Raw genomic sequence first — 16,104 nt, 5'->3', positions numbered from 1 at the left:
CCGCGGCCCCGCAGCCCCGCAGCAGCCACAGGGGGAACCAAAGAGACAGAAGCCTTCCCAGCTGCCCGGACCACAGACGCCAACACCCCCCGCCCCCCACCACACGCCGCCCGCCCGCGCCCCGCACGCTAGCCCACGACCGAGCGGCGGCGGCAGCAGCAGCGGGCTGCAGGCTGCTGCGACTCGCACCGGTGCGCTCCTGGCAGCAGTCGCCATACCAGGTGACTGGGACTCGCCAGATCGGCTGGCCCGGGGTCCCCCGCCCCAGCTCGCGCTCGCGCCCCCGGCCCGGGTTCCGGCGCCCACCCGCCCTCCTGCCCTCTCCCGCCTCTCTGCCCCCCAGCTCGCGGGAAGGGAGGTCGCGGCAGCGGCCCGGGGGCACCGGCGACCGTGGCGACAGCGGCGACAGTGGCGGCGGCGGTGGCGGCGGCGGCTGCGGCGGCGGCGGAGGCTGCGGCGGCGACCGTGGCAGAAGCGGTGGCGGAGGCCTCCGTGGCGGAGGCGGAAGCAGAGGTGGAGGCTGAGTTGGAGGCCGAGGCCTCAGTAGAGGAGGCAGTGGCGGAGGCCACCCTGGGGGAGGCAGCGGCAGCCCTAGCGGGGGAGGAGGCGGAGGCCTCCCTGGCGGCAGCGGCAGTGGCCGTGGTGGAGGCCAGTGCGGCCGAAGCCGCCGCCGCGGCAGAGGCTGCGACGCCCCCCTTGGGGGAGGCGGAGGCGGATGCGGATGCGGATGCAGATGCGGAGGTGGCGGCGGCGGTAGCGGCGGCGGCGGCGGCCGCCGCGGATGCTGATGCGGAGACGGGCGGGGGCTCCGGGGGGAATCCGGACTTTCCTATGGCTTCGCTGTACGTGGGCGACCTGCACCCTGAGGTGACGGAGGCAATGCTGTACGAGAAGTTCAGCCCAGCCGGGCCCATCCTCTCCATCCGCATTTGCAGGGACAAGATCACCCGCCGCTCGTTGGGCTATGCGTATGTCAACTACCAGCAACCGGTGGACGCCAAGCGGGCCCTGGAGACCCTGAACTTTGATGTCATCAAGGGCAGGCCAGTGCGCATCATGTGGTCCCAGAGGGACCCCTCGCTCCGCAAGAGCGGGGTGGGCAACGTCTTCATCAAGAACCTGGGCAAAACCATCGACAACAAGGCGCTGTACAACATCTTCTCGGCGTTCGGCAACATCCTCTCCTGCAAAGTGGCCTGCGACGAAAAGGGGCCCAAGGGCTACGGGTTCGTGCACTTCCAGAAGCAGGAGTCCGCCGAGCGGGCCATCGATGCAATGAATGGCATGTTCCTGAACTACCGCAAAATTTTCGTTGGGAGATTCAAGTCGCATAAGGAACGAGAGGCCGAAAGGGGAGCCTGGGCCAGGCAGTCCACCAGTGCTGACGTCAAGGATTTCGAGGAAGACACCGACGAGGAGGCCACCTTGCGATGAAGACATCCCAGGAGCGAGCCAGCCAGCAGAGCCAAACCTTGGCTCCCACCCGGTTTACAATCCCACCCTTTGCCCCCCTAACCCACCAGCAGTGTATTGTATTGGGAGTGCAGGTCTCTCTCCCTCACAACCGCCCCCCCCACTTCCTTCCCTCCATCTCTCCCTCCCTCCGTCTGTCTCAGTCCCTCTCACTCTGTCTCTCTCTGACTTTCTCTCCCCTCCCCTCTCGTCCCTACCCCTCCTCTCCCCTCCCTTCCCCTCCCTTCCCCCAACACCCACCTTGGGTGTTGTGAATAATCTTGCTAATCTGTGCCACTTGACAGGTTAAAGGCTGTCTTCTCCTTGTGGTTTGGTTTAAAAAGCACTTTCTCTCTCTGTTTATTGCACAGGTGATACAATTTCATGGTAGAAACATCAGGAAGGAGAAGGAAATCAGATGAGGGAAACCCAAGAGAGTAATTGCTCCCCATGACCCTACTACCCGGAGACAACCACTTTTACCGTTTCCGTGTGCTGTTTTCCAGGCTCTCTCCTCTCCTTCTCTCTCCCTCCCTTCCTCACCTCCACCCCACCTTCCCTTTTAACACACTGTTATAGAATGGTTCATGTATGTGGTGTTTCTTAATCTGCTTTTTCAAAAACTAAAACCAAACAAAAATCAACCCATTGAACTTCTTTCCATGTTATTCAACAGGCTTCAGAAACGTCATCTTCAGTGCCTGCAGAGTGTATCGATGGACCCTAACATTTCTGTAGTCATTCCTGCATTGTTGGACATTCAGGTGGTGCCTAGTTCTTTCCCTGTGTTTAAACCCAGCACTGTGCATACTCCAATGAGTGAATTCTCCCTTGTCAAGCCAAATCTTCGCTAGCATACCTGATGATCTTAATTGTGGACTTGCAGGATCCACATATGGACATTTTAAAGACTTTTCCTGTGTGTTGCCAAATGGCCCCTTCATAAGCATTGTACCGATTTGCATTCATGCCAGCCAGCTCAGCTAGTAAAAAGAGTATGCCCATTTCCCCTGCATAGTCTCCTGGTCACTGTAATTGATGTGTGTGTGTGTGTGTGTGTGTGTGTGTGTGTGTGTGTCTTGGCCAGCTTGATGGGCTGCAAATGGTATTTCACTGTCCTTGGTTGTTTTGCTGAATTTAAATACTGTTTTTCACCTCCTTCCCCTGTGCCCACTTCCTGCCCTTTTCCCCCTTCTCAGAAAAATAATTCAGCTTCATTGCAGGAAACAAATCACAAAGCAGACAAGTTAACAGAAGGAAATTAATGTCACCTGTAATCAATCCTAATGACCACCCACACCTCCCTGAATCATTTTCATCTGTACCTGTCTAATATTTTCTAAGAACTACCTGAAACATTTTTGGTTGTACCTCTCTAGTATTTTTCTGATTCATATGTCATGTATGTATATAATAATGTACATATTGTTTTTATACCTGCTTTTTCACACATAAATGTGTGTGTGTATATTTATACACACACATACTCTTGAACTTCATTTCATGTCATTAAAGATAATTTAAAAATATTTTAACTGGCTGTTAATATTTCATTGAATTGATGACTTAATAGGTGGATATATATGTGTACACTTCCTGCCCTTTTTCCCATTTTCAGAATAATAATTCAGCTTCATTGAAGGAAAAAATTACAAAGCAGACAACTTATCCATGTCTATATCTCTGTGTTTGTGTGTATATGTATTTTAACTACTTCCTCATTGTTGAACATGTAGGTTGTTGCTCATTTTTCTTTATACAAACAGAGCTGTCAAGTGCATCATAGTGCACAAATCTAGCTGACTTTCCAGATCATTTTCTAAACAAATATTGCAGATAGGAAAATTTAAGTATCAAAGGATATGGGCAGTTTGGTGGTGAAGTGCATTAATAAATGGCCATCTATAGAGATAGTATCCGTTTACATTTGTAAGGTGCACCAATATTGTAAGGGGACCTGGATTACGTGTATAATTTTCTGCACTTGGTATTGCAATCGTCTCTGCATTTTCTCAGTATTTTATCAGGAGCTTTCTTGTTTTTATTTATTTTAAACATTTTATACAGTCTGTACATGATTATAATAGAAAATATTTGTAACTGTTAATATAGCAAAAGAATTATCACTCCTAATACCAGTACTTGACAAAATACACTTTTAGTAAATATCTACATACCTTTATATTTATAATAAAATATGCATTGTTTCATTGAAGTGTATTTTCACTATAATAGTTCTCTGGGATCATATTTCTAAATAATTAAATATTCTCCTTTAACTCTGTTGTTACATAATAAGCCATCACAGGGATGAGCTATAATTTCTACAACCAAGCTTCTTTGGGCTATGTTTAAAATAGTTCTGAACTTTTACTTGTAAGATCAATTCTATGATGAACACCTGTGTACCTGAATGTCTTGGAATATTTTATTGTCTTCTATTCCTTACTATTGGAATTGTGGTTTGATATATATGGACATGTCAAATATTTTTCTCGGTCTTTTGCCACATGTTTCTCCCTTAAAGGCTATATCAACTGGTAGTGCACATACCCCTTAATTTGGCCAAAGTATTTTTTTTTTAAGTTTTGGGAAATTGAAATGGTTTGTACATTTTTTATTACTTCAGTTAAAAGTGCATTTAAAAATGAGATCAAATACATTAAAATATACATAAGAACCACTTCAGACATATTATTTTCTATATATTTACAAGCTTTCACGATCCACCCATAAGCATTTTTTTAACAATTATGGACATATTTTATCACATAATTTGCTTTTCAGTATATTATGAAGATACCTAAGACATCTATGGCTCTTCAGTTTTATTCTACAATTCACCATCATTTTATAGGACTGGAAATTTTTCTGAAGTATAGTTGACTTGCAACATTATATTAGTTTCAGGTATATAGCATAGTACATAGTACGTAGTAACTTGATATTTTTATAGATTATGCACCATAGAAAGTTATAAAATATTGACTATATTTGCTGTGTTGTACATTACAACCTTGTAACTTATTTATTTTATACCTAGTAGTTTGCACCTCTCAATCCCCTTCACCTATTTTGCTCCTCCCCTACCCTGTTCCCTCTGGTAACCACTAGTTCGTCATCTGTATCTGTGAGGTTGTTTCTATGTTGTGATATTTATTCATTTGTGTTATTTTTTAGATTCACATATAAACAAAAACATACAGTATTTATCTTTGTCTGACATATCACTGAGGATAATACCCTCTAGGTCCATCTATGTTGTTGAAAATGGCAAATTTTCATTCTTTTTCATGGCCTAGTAGTATTCCATCATATATATATATACCACATCTTTAGCCAGTCATCTGTTGATGGACATGTAGGTTGCTACCATATCTTGGCTACTGTAGATATACTGTAAATAATGCTGCTATGAACATTGGGGTACACATATCTTTTTGAATTGTTTTCTTTGGATAAATGCCCAGGGATAGAATTGCTGGATCATATGGTAGTTCTGTCTCTAAATTTTTCAGGAACCTCCATACTGTTTTCCATTGTAGCTACACCAATTTATATTCCCACCAGCAGTGCATGAAGGTTCTCTTTTATCCATATCCTTGCCAACACTTGTTATTTCTTGTCTATTTGATTGTAGACATTCTGACAGGTGTGAGGTGATATCTCATTATGGTTTTGCATTTCCCTGATTATTTTTGAGATTTGTTTTGTGGCCTAGCTTGTGATCTATCCTGGAGAAAGTTCCATGTACAGAACTGGAATATTTTTAAAAGTGTCCTCATTTTGGATATTGAAGTAGTTCCTATGTTTTCCCCATTAAGTCCAACTCTATGGTGACTAATTTTACACTTGAATTGTTTTTCCTCCCCAGGAAAAGGCATTTGGTATTCCTTTGCTTAGCACAGGCTGTGAGTTAAGACTTAAAAATGAAGACAAGGTTCAGAAATGTTGATTTTAAAGGAAGAAACAGAATCATATTTAAGGAATAATTTAGAATTAAGACATTTTTTGCACACTTTATAAAGGCAAGGAAAGAAAGTCCCTGCCTTGGTAGAAGAAATAAGCTTACTTATACTATTTAATTCTAACATACAGACTCTCCTTCTAGGTCAAGGTAGCTTTGAACATTTGGCAAGGACTGAGGGACAAAGAAACCCTTGCTTTTAGGATTTATGCTTCCAGGATATGGATTGCTGCTATTTGTTCATAAAAATGATATTTTTGAATTTTTTATATTTGCATATCCCATTATATAAGGGGTTCAGAAATACCCCCCCCCCCACCCAGTGCACTGGAATGGATATCTATTGATAGTCCATGTTCAGTACAAGGAGGGATCTGGCTTCTGCTTTGATCTAATCAATATAAAATCTCTCATTGTTGCTGAGAAAATAAGCTGAAAGCAATGAGGTGGGCAAGGGGCAGAGGAGAGAAGAGAGGAGAGGGGAAAAAGAGAGAGGGAGAGAGAGCTAAATAACTACCAGGGAAAACCATTGCCAGAGTGGTAATGTAGTAATGTATGGAAAAAGTCACTTAACAACTATCACTGTAGGAATCCAACTAACTATAAATATAGTGAAGATTCTCTTAAGATATGTAATAAGAACAATTTCAGGTTAAATGGAAAAAAATGTTATATTATTACAAGAAATATTATCCCTGTAATTAAGAACAGAGTGTATAAAATACCATGGTATAAACAGAATTAAAATATAAACTAAGATTTTTTTGAGCACCCACATGTAGAACAATTACATATATTATGTTCTTAAATTCTTGCAGAAGTAGGTATTATTTTCTATCAATCCTCACATAAGTTAAGCACGAAATCTTGTTGGTTTTACCTCCATAATATCATGAGAATGTTCCCCCTTCTCTCCATTCCCACTTCTATGTTTCTAGTTCAGGCCTCCATCATCTCTCACTCAGAATATTACAGTATGTTCTAACTGAATTCTGTCCATGGTCTTGATCACTCCTAATTCATTCTGTACACTGAAACTAGAAAAAGCATCTAAAACTTTGTATCTTTTCATGAAATAACAATACTTAAAAATTTTCAGTGAAATTTTTTTACCTTCAGTATGGAGAAGACAGTTTATGGCATGGAATCCAGGACCTTTCCTTATTGAGCACTTGATTACCTTTCCAGCCTTATTTCCAATCCTATAGTCCATTCCAGACCCACAGTTCCACATGCCATTGTTGCCAAGTCACCTACAGTTCTTGCAAAGCCCTAAGCTCTTTCTCCTCTGAACCTTTGCCTATTTGCAGCTACAGTTTGCCTAGATAATTCCTACTTATCATTCTGAACAAAACTTAGATTTCTTCTCCTCTAGGAAGTCTTCATGATGACTCCCAGTTTGGATTTGTTATTTACTAGAGTCATAATTCTATCCTGTTCAATTACTTGAAACACATCAGTATTACAATGGTCTTGTACTATGAGTCACTGAAGTCATGAACATAACTGAATGATTAGGAATGAGGAGGACACTGAGGACCCAAAGATGTATTAAAAGTACACACAAAGACAATTTTCCAGATGAAGGCAATCTCTGCTCGCATTAGCTTTTTACAACAGCTTTTAAAAATATAATTTGAATACCATAAGTTCATCTATTTAAAGTATACAATTAAATGTTTTTTAGTATATTCACAGAGTTGTGCAATCATCTCCTCAATTTTAAAATATTTCATCACCCCATAAATGAACTGTATATCCATTAGAAGTCACTCTTCATTTCTCCCCCACCCACTCAGCCCTATGCAACTACTAATATATTTTTGATCTCTATAGGTCTGCCAGTGATGAACATCTATATGAAGGGGCTTATACAATATGTGGTCTTTTGTTACTGGCTTTTTAAACTTTGCATATTTTCAAGATCCATCTATGCTGTAGCATGCACCAATAATTCATTACTTTTTTTAGGTTTTCATATCATTTGTTTTCTTTTATTGAGATATAGTTAATGTACCATATTATATAAGTTTCAGGTGTACAGCATAGTAGTTCACAATTTTTTAAAGTTATATTCCATTTATAGTTATTTTAAAATATTGGCTATATTCTCTGTGTTGTATAATATATCTTTTTAGCTTATTTATTTTGTACATAGTAGTTTGTACCTCTTAATCCTTTACCCATATCTTGCCCCTCTCCCTTCTCTCTCCCCCCTGGTAACCACTAGTTGATCTATATCTGTGAGTCTGTTTCTTTTTTGTTATATTCACGTTTGTTTTAGTTTTACATTCAACATATAAGTGATAGCATACAGTATTTGTTTTTCTCTGTCTGACTTATTTCACTTAGCATAATACCCTCCAAGTCTATTCATGTTGTTGCAAAGAGCAAAAATATATTCTTTTTATGGCTGAGTGGTATTCCATTGTGTATATCACATCTTTCTTTGCCTGTTCACCTGTTGATGGACACTTATGCTGCTATTGTTTGGTGGAGTGTTCTCCAGGAGTCTGTTAGATCTAGTTGGTTTATAATGCTCAAGTTTTCTATTTTAATATTAATCTCTGCCAGGTAGTTCTATCCATTACTGAAAATGATTCATTGAAGACTCCCACTGTTATTGTTAAATTGTGTATTTCTCTATTTCTGTTACTTTTTGCTTCATTTACTTTAGGGCTCTGTCATTAGTTACATATATGTTTATAATTTTTATTTTTTTCCTGAGGGATTAAAACTTTTATCATTTAACAAACATCATCACTACCTTAGCATCCCTCTTTATCGATAGCAACTTTTTAAATTTAAAGTCTATTTTGTACAATATTAGTGTAGCCACTTCACCCCTCTTATGCTTTCTTTAAACCTATTTGGATCCTTGAACCTAAAGTGTTAGTCCAGTAGAGAATGTATCTAGCTTTTTCATCCAGTCTGACAGTCTCTGCCTTTTGATTGGATTGTTCAATCCATTCATGTTTAATATTATTATTGATAGAGCTGGATTCACATCTGCCATTTTACTTTTTTTCAATGTATTTCATGTCTTTTTTTTGTTCCTTTATCCATCCTTTACTGCTGTCTTTTGTATTATGTGAGTATTTTCTAGTGTAACATTTTAATTCACTTAATGATTTTTTTTGCTGTATTTTTTAGTAATTTTCTTATTGTTTGCTCTGGGGCTTACCATATATATCTTATCAGAAAGGTCTTCAGATTTATGCTAACAATTCCTATGAGATATAGAAATGTTACTCCCATGTAACTTTATTCCCTTTTCCTCCTTTGGTGCTATTATTCCTATACATATTACATCCATTTATGTTAAAAACCCAATATTACATCATTATAATTATTAGTTTATATAGTTCTATGTCTTTTGAAGAACGTGAGAGAAGAAAAGAGAACAAGTATACATTTATTGAGTTTATTATATTGACTTTCTTTTTTAGCATTTTGGGTTCTCTTTCTTTCTGTCTGTGGATTTAAGTTACCATCTGGTGTCACTTCCAATACAGCTACACTTTCAGCTATACAGCTATACTGCCTTTTTTGTGCTGCTACTGTCAACTATATTACATTTCTATGTTATAGAACCTACAATACAATTATATCCACATTGTACTATAAAAATTTACTTTTTAAATCAATTAAGAGAAAAAAGGAGATAAAATATACATTTATACTACATTTTATAATTAAATAATTACCTTTACTTGTGTTCTCGTTTTTTCATATGTATTTGAATTGCTGTCTGGTGTCACTTCCTTTCAGCTTGAAAAACTTCATTATTTCTTGCATGGATTGTATGCTAGTAATAAATTCTGTTTTTGTTTACTTTGGAAGGTCTTTGTTTCACCTACATTTTTCCAATTTTATTAAGAAATAATTGACATGAATCACTGTATAAGTTTAAGGCATATAGCATGATAATTTGATTTACATATATTGTGAAGTGATTACTAAAATTGGTTCAGCTAACATCCATCTTCTCATATAGATACAATAAAAAAAAAGAAAGAAGAAAGAGAAAATAAAGTTTTTTTCACCTTGTGATCAGAACTGATAGGACTTATTCTTTTAACAACTTTCCTATATATCATACGTCAGTGTTAGCTATAGTCATCATGTTGTATATTACATAACTAGTATTTATTTATCGTATAACTGGAAGTTTGTATCTTTTGACCAAGTTCCTCCAATCTCCCCTATCACTCCCCACTCCTCTGGTAACCACAGTCTGATTTCTTTTCCTTTGAGTTTTGTTTTGTTTTCTTTTGTTTTGTTTTAGATTCCACATATAAGTAAGATCATATCGTATTTGTCTTTCTCTTAGCATAATGCCTTCAAGGTCCACCAATGTCGTCACAAATGGTAAGATTTCCTCATTTTTATGGATGAATTATGTTCCATTGTATAATATACACCAAAATTTATTTATCCATTCATCCATCGATGGACATTTAGGTTGCTTTCATGTCTTCACTATTGTAAATAATGCTGCTCTGAACATGAAACTGAGAATATCTTTTCGAGTTAGTGATTTTGTTTCCTTTGAACATATTCCCAGAAGTGGAACTGCAGTATTATATGGTAATTCTATTTTTAATTTTTAAAGTATCCTCCATATTGTTTGCCATAGTGCTTGTACCAATTTACAATCACACCAACAGTGCAAAGTGTTCTCTTTTCTCCACATCTATGCCAGCATTTGTTATCTCTTGTCTTTGTAATGATGGCCATTCTAACAGATGTGAGGTGATATCTCATTGTGGTTTTGATTTGCATTTCCCTAATGACTAGTGATGTTGAGCATATTTTCATCCACTTCTTGGCCATTTCTATGTCTTGTTTGGAAAAATGTCTACTAAGGTCTTCTGCCCATTTTTAAATTGGACAATTTTTTTTTTTGCTATAGAGTTTGTATGAGTTCTTTGTGTATTTTGGACATTGACTTCTTTTCAGATATATGGTTTGCATATTTTCCCCATTTTGTAAGATGTCTTTGCACTTTGTTGGTTATTTCTTTTGTTGTACAGAAGCTTTCTAGTTTGATGTAGTCCCACTTCTTTTTTTTAATTGTGTTGCTTGTGGTTTGGGTATCATATCCAAAAACTCATTACTAAGACCCATGTCAAGGAGTTTTTTCCTATGTTTCCTTCCAGGAGTTTCATGTTTTCAGTTCTTACATTTGAGTCTTTAAACAATTTTGAGTTAATTTTTGTAAGTGATGTAAGTTATGGGTCTGGTTTTATTTTTTTGCATGTGAATATCCAATTATCCCAGCACCATTGATTGAAAAGACTTTCTTTCTCCATTGAGTATTTTTGGTTCCTTTGTCAAATTATTAGTTGACCATATATTTTTGGGTTTATTTCTGGACTCTCAAATCTGTTCCATTGGTGTATGTGTCTGTTTTTATGCCAGTTTTGAAGTGTGATGCCTCTTGCTTTGTTCTTATTTCTCAAGATTTTTTTTTGGTTATTCAGGGTCTTTTGCAGTTCCATACGAATTTCAGTAGTGCTTTTTCCTACGTCTGTAAAATATACCTTTGGAATCTTGATAAGAATTGCATTGAATCTATGGCTGGCTTTTGGTAGTATTGACATTTTAACAATATTAATTCTTCCAATCCATGAACATGGAGTTTCTTTCCATTTATTTGTGTATTCTTCAACTTCTTTCAGTGTCTTGGAGTTTTCAGAGTAGAGATCTTTCACCTCCTTAGTTAAATTTTTCCTAAGTATTTTATTTTTTGATGCTATTGTAAATGGGATCAAGTTCTTTATTTAAAAAAAAATTGTTCTTAGAGTAAATAAATTCTACTGATTTTTGTAGGTTAATTTTGTATCATGCAACTTTTCTTTTGGCTGAGTATTTAGGATTTTCTATATATATAAGCATGTTATCTGCAAATACAGATAATTTTACTTCTTTCTTTCCCATTCTGATACACTTATGTTTTTCTTGCTTGATTGCTCTAGCTAAGATTTCCAGTACTATGTTGAATAGGAGTGGTGAGAGTGGGCACACTTGTCTTGCTCCTGATCTTAGAGGAACAGCTTTCAACCTTTCACCATTGAGTATATAGTGTTAGCTGTGGGCTTCTCATAAATAGCCTTTATTATGTTGAGATATATTCCTCCTATGCTTAATTTTCAAGAGTTTTTATCATGAATGGATGTTGAATTTTGTCAAATGCTTTTTGTCTATTGAGATGATTATATGATTCTTTTCTTTCATTCTATTAATGTGATGTATCACATTGATTGATTTATATATGTTCAACCATTCTTTTCTTTTTTTTAATTTAGTCAGCAATTTCCTTCATTTCTCATCTTCATTACAACAAAATGTATTAACATTGAGTGACATCAACCATTCTTGCATCCCAGGGATAAATCCCACTTGATCATGGTGAGTGATCCTCTTAATGTACTGCTAAATTTGGTTTACTAGTATTTTATTGAGACATTTTGCATCTATATTCATCAGGGATATTGGCCTGTAGTTTTTTTCTAGTAGTGTCTTTTTCTGATTTTGGTAGCAGAATAATGCTGGCCTCATAAAATTATTTTGGGAGTGTTCCCTCTTTCTCAATTTTTGAAAGAGTTTGAGAAGAATTGTTGTTAAATCTTCTTTAAATGTTTTGCAAAATTCACCAGTGAAGTCATCTGGTCCTGAGCTTCTGGTTCTTCATTGGAAGATTTTTGATTACTGATTCAATCTCTGTACTAGTAATTCATCTATTCAGGTTTTCTATTTCTTTCTGTTTCAGTCTTGGTATGTTGTGTGCTTTTAAGAATTTTTCCATTTTCTTCTAGGTTGTCTAGTTCCTTGCTGTATAGTTGTTCATACTAGAGTTTTTGAAAGACAGTTTTTTCTGGATATCTGATTATTGGTTTACTAAGTTTTCTTTTTTTTCTTTCAGCACTTTGAATATATCATCCCACTGTCTTCTGACTTTCATTGTTTCTAATAAGTCAGGTCTCATCTTGTTGGGTTTCCCTTGTAGGTAACAAGTAATTTTTCTTTTCCGGATTCCAGTATTTTTTCTTTGTTTTTCTCTTTTCAATATTTTAAATATGATGTGCCTAAGTGGAGATCTGGAATGGTCAGTATTATGTGTCAAGTTTGCTAGGTGACAGTAACAAGTTATTTAATCAATAGTAATCTAGGTGTTGCCATGAAGATATTTTGTCATTGTGATTAAGGTCAATATCAGTTGATTTTAAGTAAGGGAAAGTATCCTAGATGGTCTGAGTTGACGTGATTCAATGAGTTGAAAGGCCTTAAAAGCAGAGCTGAAAGTTCCCTGAAGAAGAAATTCCATCTGTGGGTAGCATCTTTACCTTATACCTGAGATGTCCAGTTTGCCTTTCTAATGGCATGCTCTGTGGATTTTGGACTTGCCTAGCCAACTCTACAGTCGTGTAAGCCAATTATTTACAATACATTTATTAATATATCTCTTATTGCTTCTGTTTTTCTGGTTATTGCTGGCTGATATATATTTTACTACTGAAGTAGTTCTAGAGGAACAGAATGTTAAAGATATGTTTTCTGAATTGGTTCTGGATTTTCTGGAATTGATTCTCTAATCTGATTAGATTCAAAGTTATTAATGACTCTCCTTCCAGTAAAGAGGCTACTTGTAACCCATGGCATGATGTGGCCATAGAGATATGCAAAATATTGCCACTAGATACTCTGAATAAAATACCTATAGACGGTGATGTCTGAGTAACCACATATTTATTACTTTAAAACATTGCCAAACCAAGAAATATAATGGGGCTGACTTTTTGCTCCTAACTCTACTGGAGAAAGTGGGGAAATAAAAGGATGAACAAGGGCTTCAAATTCCCTGCTCAAACTTTGCATAAATGGCCTAAAAGATTTTGTATATACCCTGTCAGAAACCCTTATCCCCTGTATCCACAGTCAAGATTTAACCAAACCCAGAGTCTCATTCTGGGAGTGACTGAATTACAATATAAATTGAAATCACAACTTCTCATGGTGTCTTCTGTTAAGATGATGCATTGATTAGGAAGGAAATGGAACAGGAATGTATGGGTACTTCTTGGTGATATTGGAGGCATTAAATTCTATGGGCTCTTTTTTGCCAGTAGAAACCGCCATTTCACCTTTGCTTAAGGAAGTTGGCTTTCTTTTACCTGAAAATCTTGTAATGGTTTCTTCTAAGGTAGTTACTTTGCAAAATACAGATTATTCTCCTCAGTACCTATACCTGCCACTCCTCTTTATTTTGAGACCTATAACTAGTTTCAAGTCCCAGCAGGCTCCAAAGAGTGAGATACGAAGTGTGACCTATGAGGACCTGCACTACATACCAAAAGAACTACATGATTTTTCCAGTTATTACAGACAGAAATCCAAGGAATAAGATTTGAAATGGATTTTAATGTTGTGGGATTATAGTGGAAGGAATATAAAGTTATATAAGGAAGCATTTATTGATATGGCCCTTTAAGTAAAACACTGAATTAGGTGTTTCACTTAAGAGACTAGAAAAGTCTCTAGTAGCATGTTTGGTTGGTAGGATAAACCATGGTCCCAAATGTGCCTATATTAAATAAACTTGAAATGCCAGAACTGCCTTGGAATATTATAGAGAAAGGTATCAAAGGGCTTAGGAAGATTGGAATGTTAGAGAGGATTGATTATGTAAGACCTGCTCACTCACCCTTGGTGAGTCCAGATGGAGTACTGATAAATAAATTTGCCAGGGGAATTCCAGTATCCTTGAAAATCTCTGTGGTGACTCTTCTCTCCAGGTCAGAAATTGCAGCTTGAACAGTTATGATTGAACTGGAATCCTTAAATGCAATGAGGATAAATGAGATATCAGGATAGCAGGTCCATGTGGTAGCACTTAGTTGCTAAATACAAGGTACGTATGGTTAGTGTAAAGGACACTGGAGCCAAAACAGTAATCAGAATATCATGACGCACAAAGACCTATGGCACTGGCTAGTTGATGATGGTGGCCACAGAAGAGAAACAGATGAGCATACTTCTAAATTCTTACTTGATTTGCATAAATGGAAGAGCTCTAGGTCAAGTTAACAGAAGTCTAAAGTGAATCACAAAAATGAGAGTCAAAACTCCTCAATCAATTTCCAGACAAATCGGTTTACAGATTCAGAATCCCTTGAATTAAGGGGAAGCCAGGCCCCTTAAGGAAGGACCCAGCTACTTTGCCAAAATTTTATACTGTTAATCTTTCTCCAAGCCTTCCCCAAAAAGACCTATAGCTTTTTACCATGGTGGCTATACATTGGGGAAAAATAATTTGATTTTCTGATTATTACGGTACATTGACATTTCAAGAGACCCAAAATGTCACTGTTCCACCAGTCAGAATAGGGGCTTATGGAGGTAAGGTGATCAATGGAGCTTTAAGCTCAGATACTTTTCACAGTGGACCTAGTGGGCATCCAAAACTATCTTGGAGTTATTTCTCCAGTTCTGGAATGCATAAGTAGAATAGACATACTCAGGAACTGGTAGAATCTCCACATTGGTCCCCTTACCTGCAGAATGAGGACTTTCATGGTAAGGAAAGGCCAAATTCAAGCCACTACCTAGGAAAATAGTAAACTGAAAATCGACATCACATTCCTGGAAGGATTTTAGAGAATAATACACCATCAAGGATTTGAAAAATGTAGGAACAGTGATTTCCATCATATCCCCATTCAATTTGACTATTTGGCCTGTGCAGAAAACATAGGGATCTTAGTGAATGACAGTGGATTAACATAAACTTAACTAGGTGGTGACTCCAATTGAAGCTGCTGTTTCAGATGTGGTTTCATTGTTTGAGTAAACTGACACATCCCCTGGTAACTGGTCTAGAGCTAATAATATGGCAAATGATTTTTTCTCAATAGCTGCTAGTAAAGACTACCAGAAGAAGTTTGCTTTCACCTGACAAGGCCAGCAATACACCTTAATTGTTCTACTTCAGGATATATCAACTCTTTAGCCTTATGTCATAGTTTAGTCTGCATGGACTTTGATAGCCTTTCTCTTTTAGAAGATATCACACTGGTTCATTGCATTGATGATATTATGCTGATTGGACCTAATGAGCAAGAAGTAGGAGCTACTATAGACTTATTGGTAAGACTTTTGCATGTTAGAGAGTGTAAAATAAATACAGCAAAAACTCAGGAGCCTTCCATCTCAGCAAAGTTTCTAGGTGTCCAGTGGTGTGGGGCATATTGAGATATCCCTTGTAAGGTAAAGGATAAGTTACATCTAACACCTCCTATTTTAAAAACAGAGGAATAATGCCTAGTTGGACTCTACATTTCAGAGGAAACATATTCCTCATTTGGGTGTGCTACTCTTGCCTTTTTACTGAGTGACCTATAAAGCTGCTAGTTTTCAGTGAGACCCAGAAAAGGAGAAGGCTCTGCAGCAGGACCAAGCTGCCATGCAAATTACTCTGCCACTTGAGCTAAATGGTCCAACAGATCTCATGGTGCTTGAAGTATCAGTGGTAGATAAGGATGTTGTTTGGAACCTTTGGCAGGCCCCTAAAAGTTATTCATATCACATACTGTTAAGATGTTGGAGCAAAGCTCTGCCATCTTCTACAGATAACAACTCTCAGTTTGAGAAAGAGCTTTTAGCTTTCTGCTGGATCTTATTAG

The 16,104-nt window shown here is 37.9% G+C and overlaps 1 protein-coding gene across 1 annotated transcript; it reads left to right on the top strand.

The window, feature by feature from the left end:
- The first annotated feature begins 234 nt into the window (after nucleotides 1-234).
- PABPC1L2A (poly(A) binding protein cytoplasmic 1 like 2A) lies at nucleotides 235-2,898 on the top strand. Its single transcript, XM_057538552.1, has one exon. It carries the CDS (start codon nucleotides 832-834, stop codon nucleotides 1,432-1,434), a length of 603 nt encoding a protein of 200 aa, XP_057394535.1. The 5' UTR covers nucleotides 235-831; the 3' UTR covers nucleotides 1,435-2,898.
- The last annotated feature ends 13,206 nt before the right edge of the window (nucleotides 2,899-16,104 follow it).

This window comes from Balaenoptera acutorostrata, chromosome X (genome assembly GCF_949987535.1).
Source record: "Balaenoptera acutorostrata chromosome X, mBalAcu1.1, whole genome shotgun sequence".
NCBI classification, from domain to species: domain Eukaryota; kingdom Metazoa; phylum Chordata; class Mammalia; order Artiodactyla; family Balaenopteridae; genus Balaenoptera; species Balaenoptera acutorostrata.
This window is presented reverse-complemented; position numbering and strand designations above follow the sequence as displayed.

Coding starts and splice junctions, on each gene's coding strand:
- PABPC1L2A (XM_057538552.1), top strand. CDS start 832: ATGGCTTCGCTGTACGTGGGCGACCTGCACCCTGAGGTGACGGAGGCA.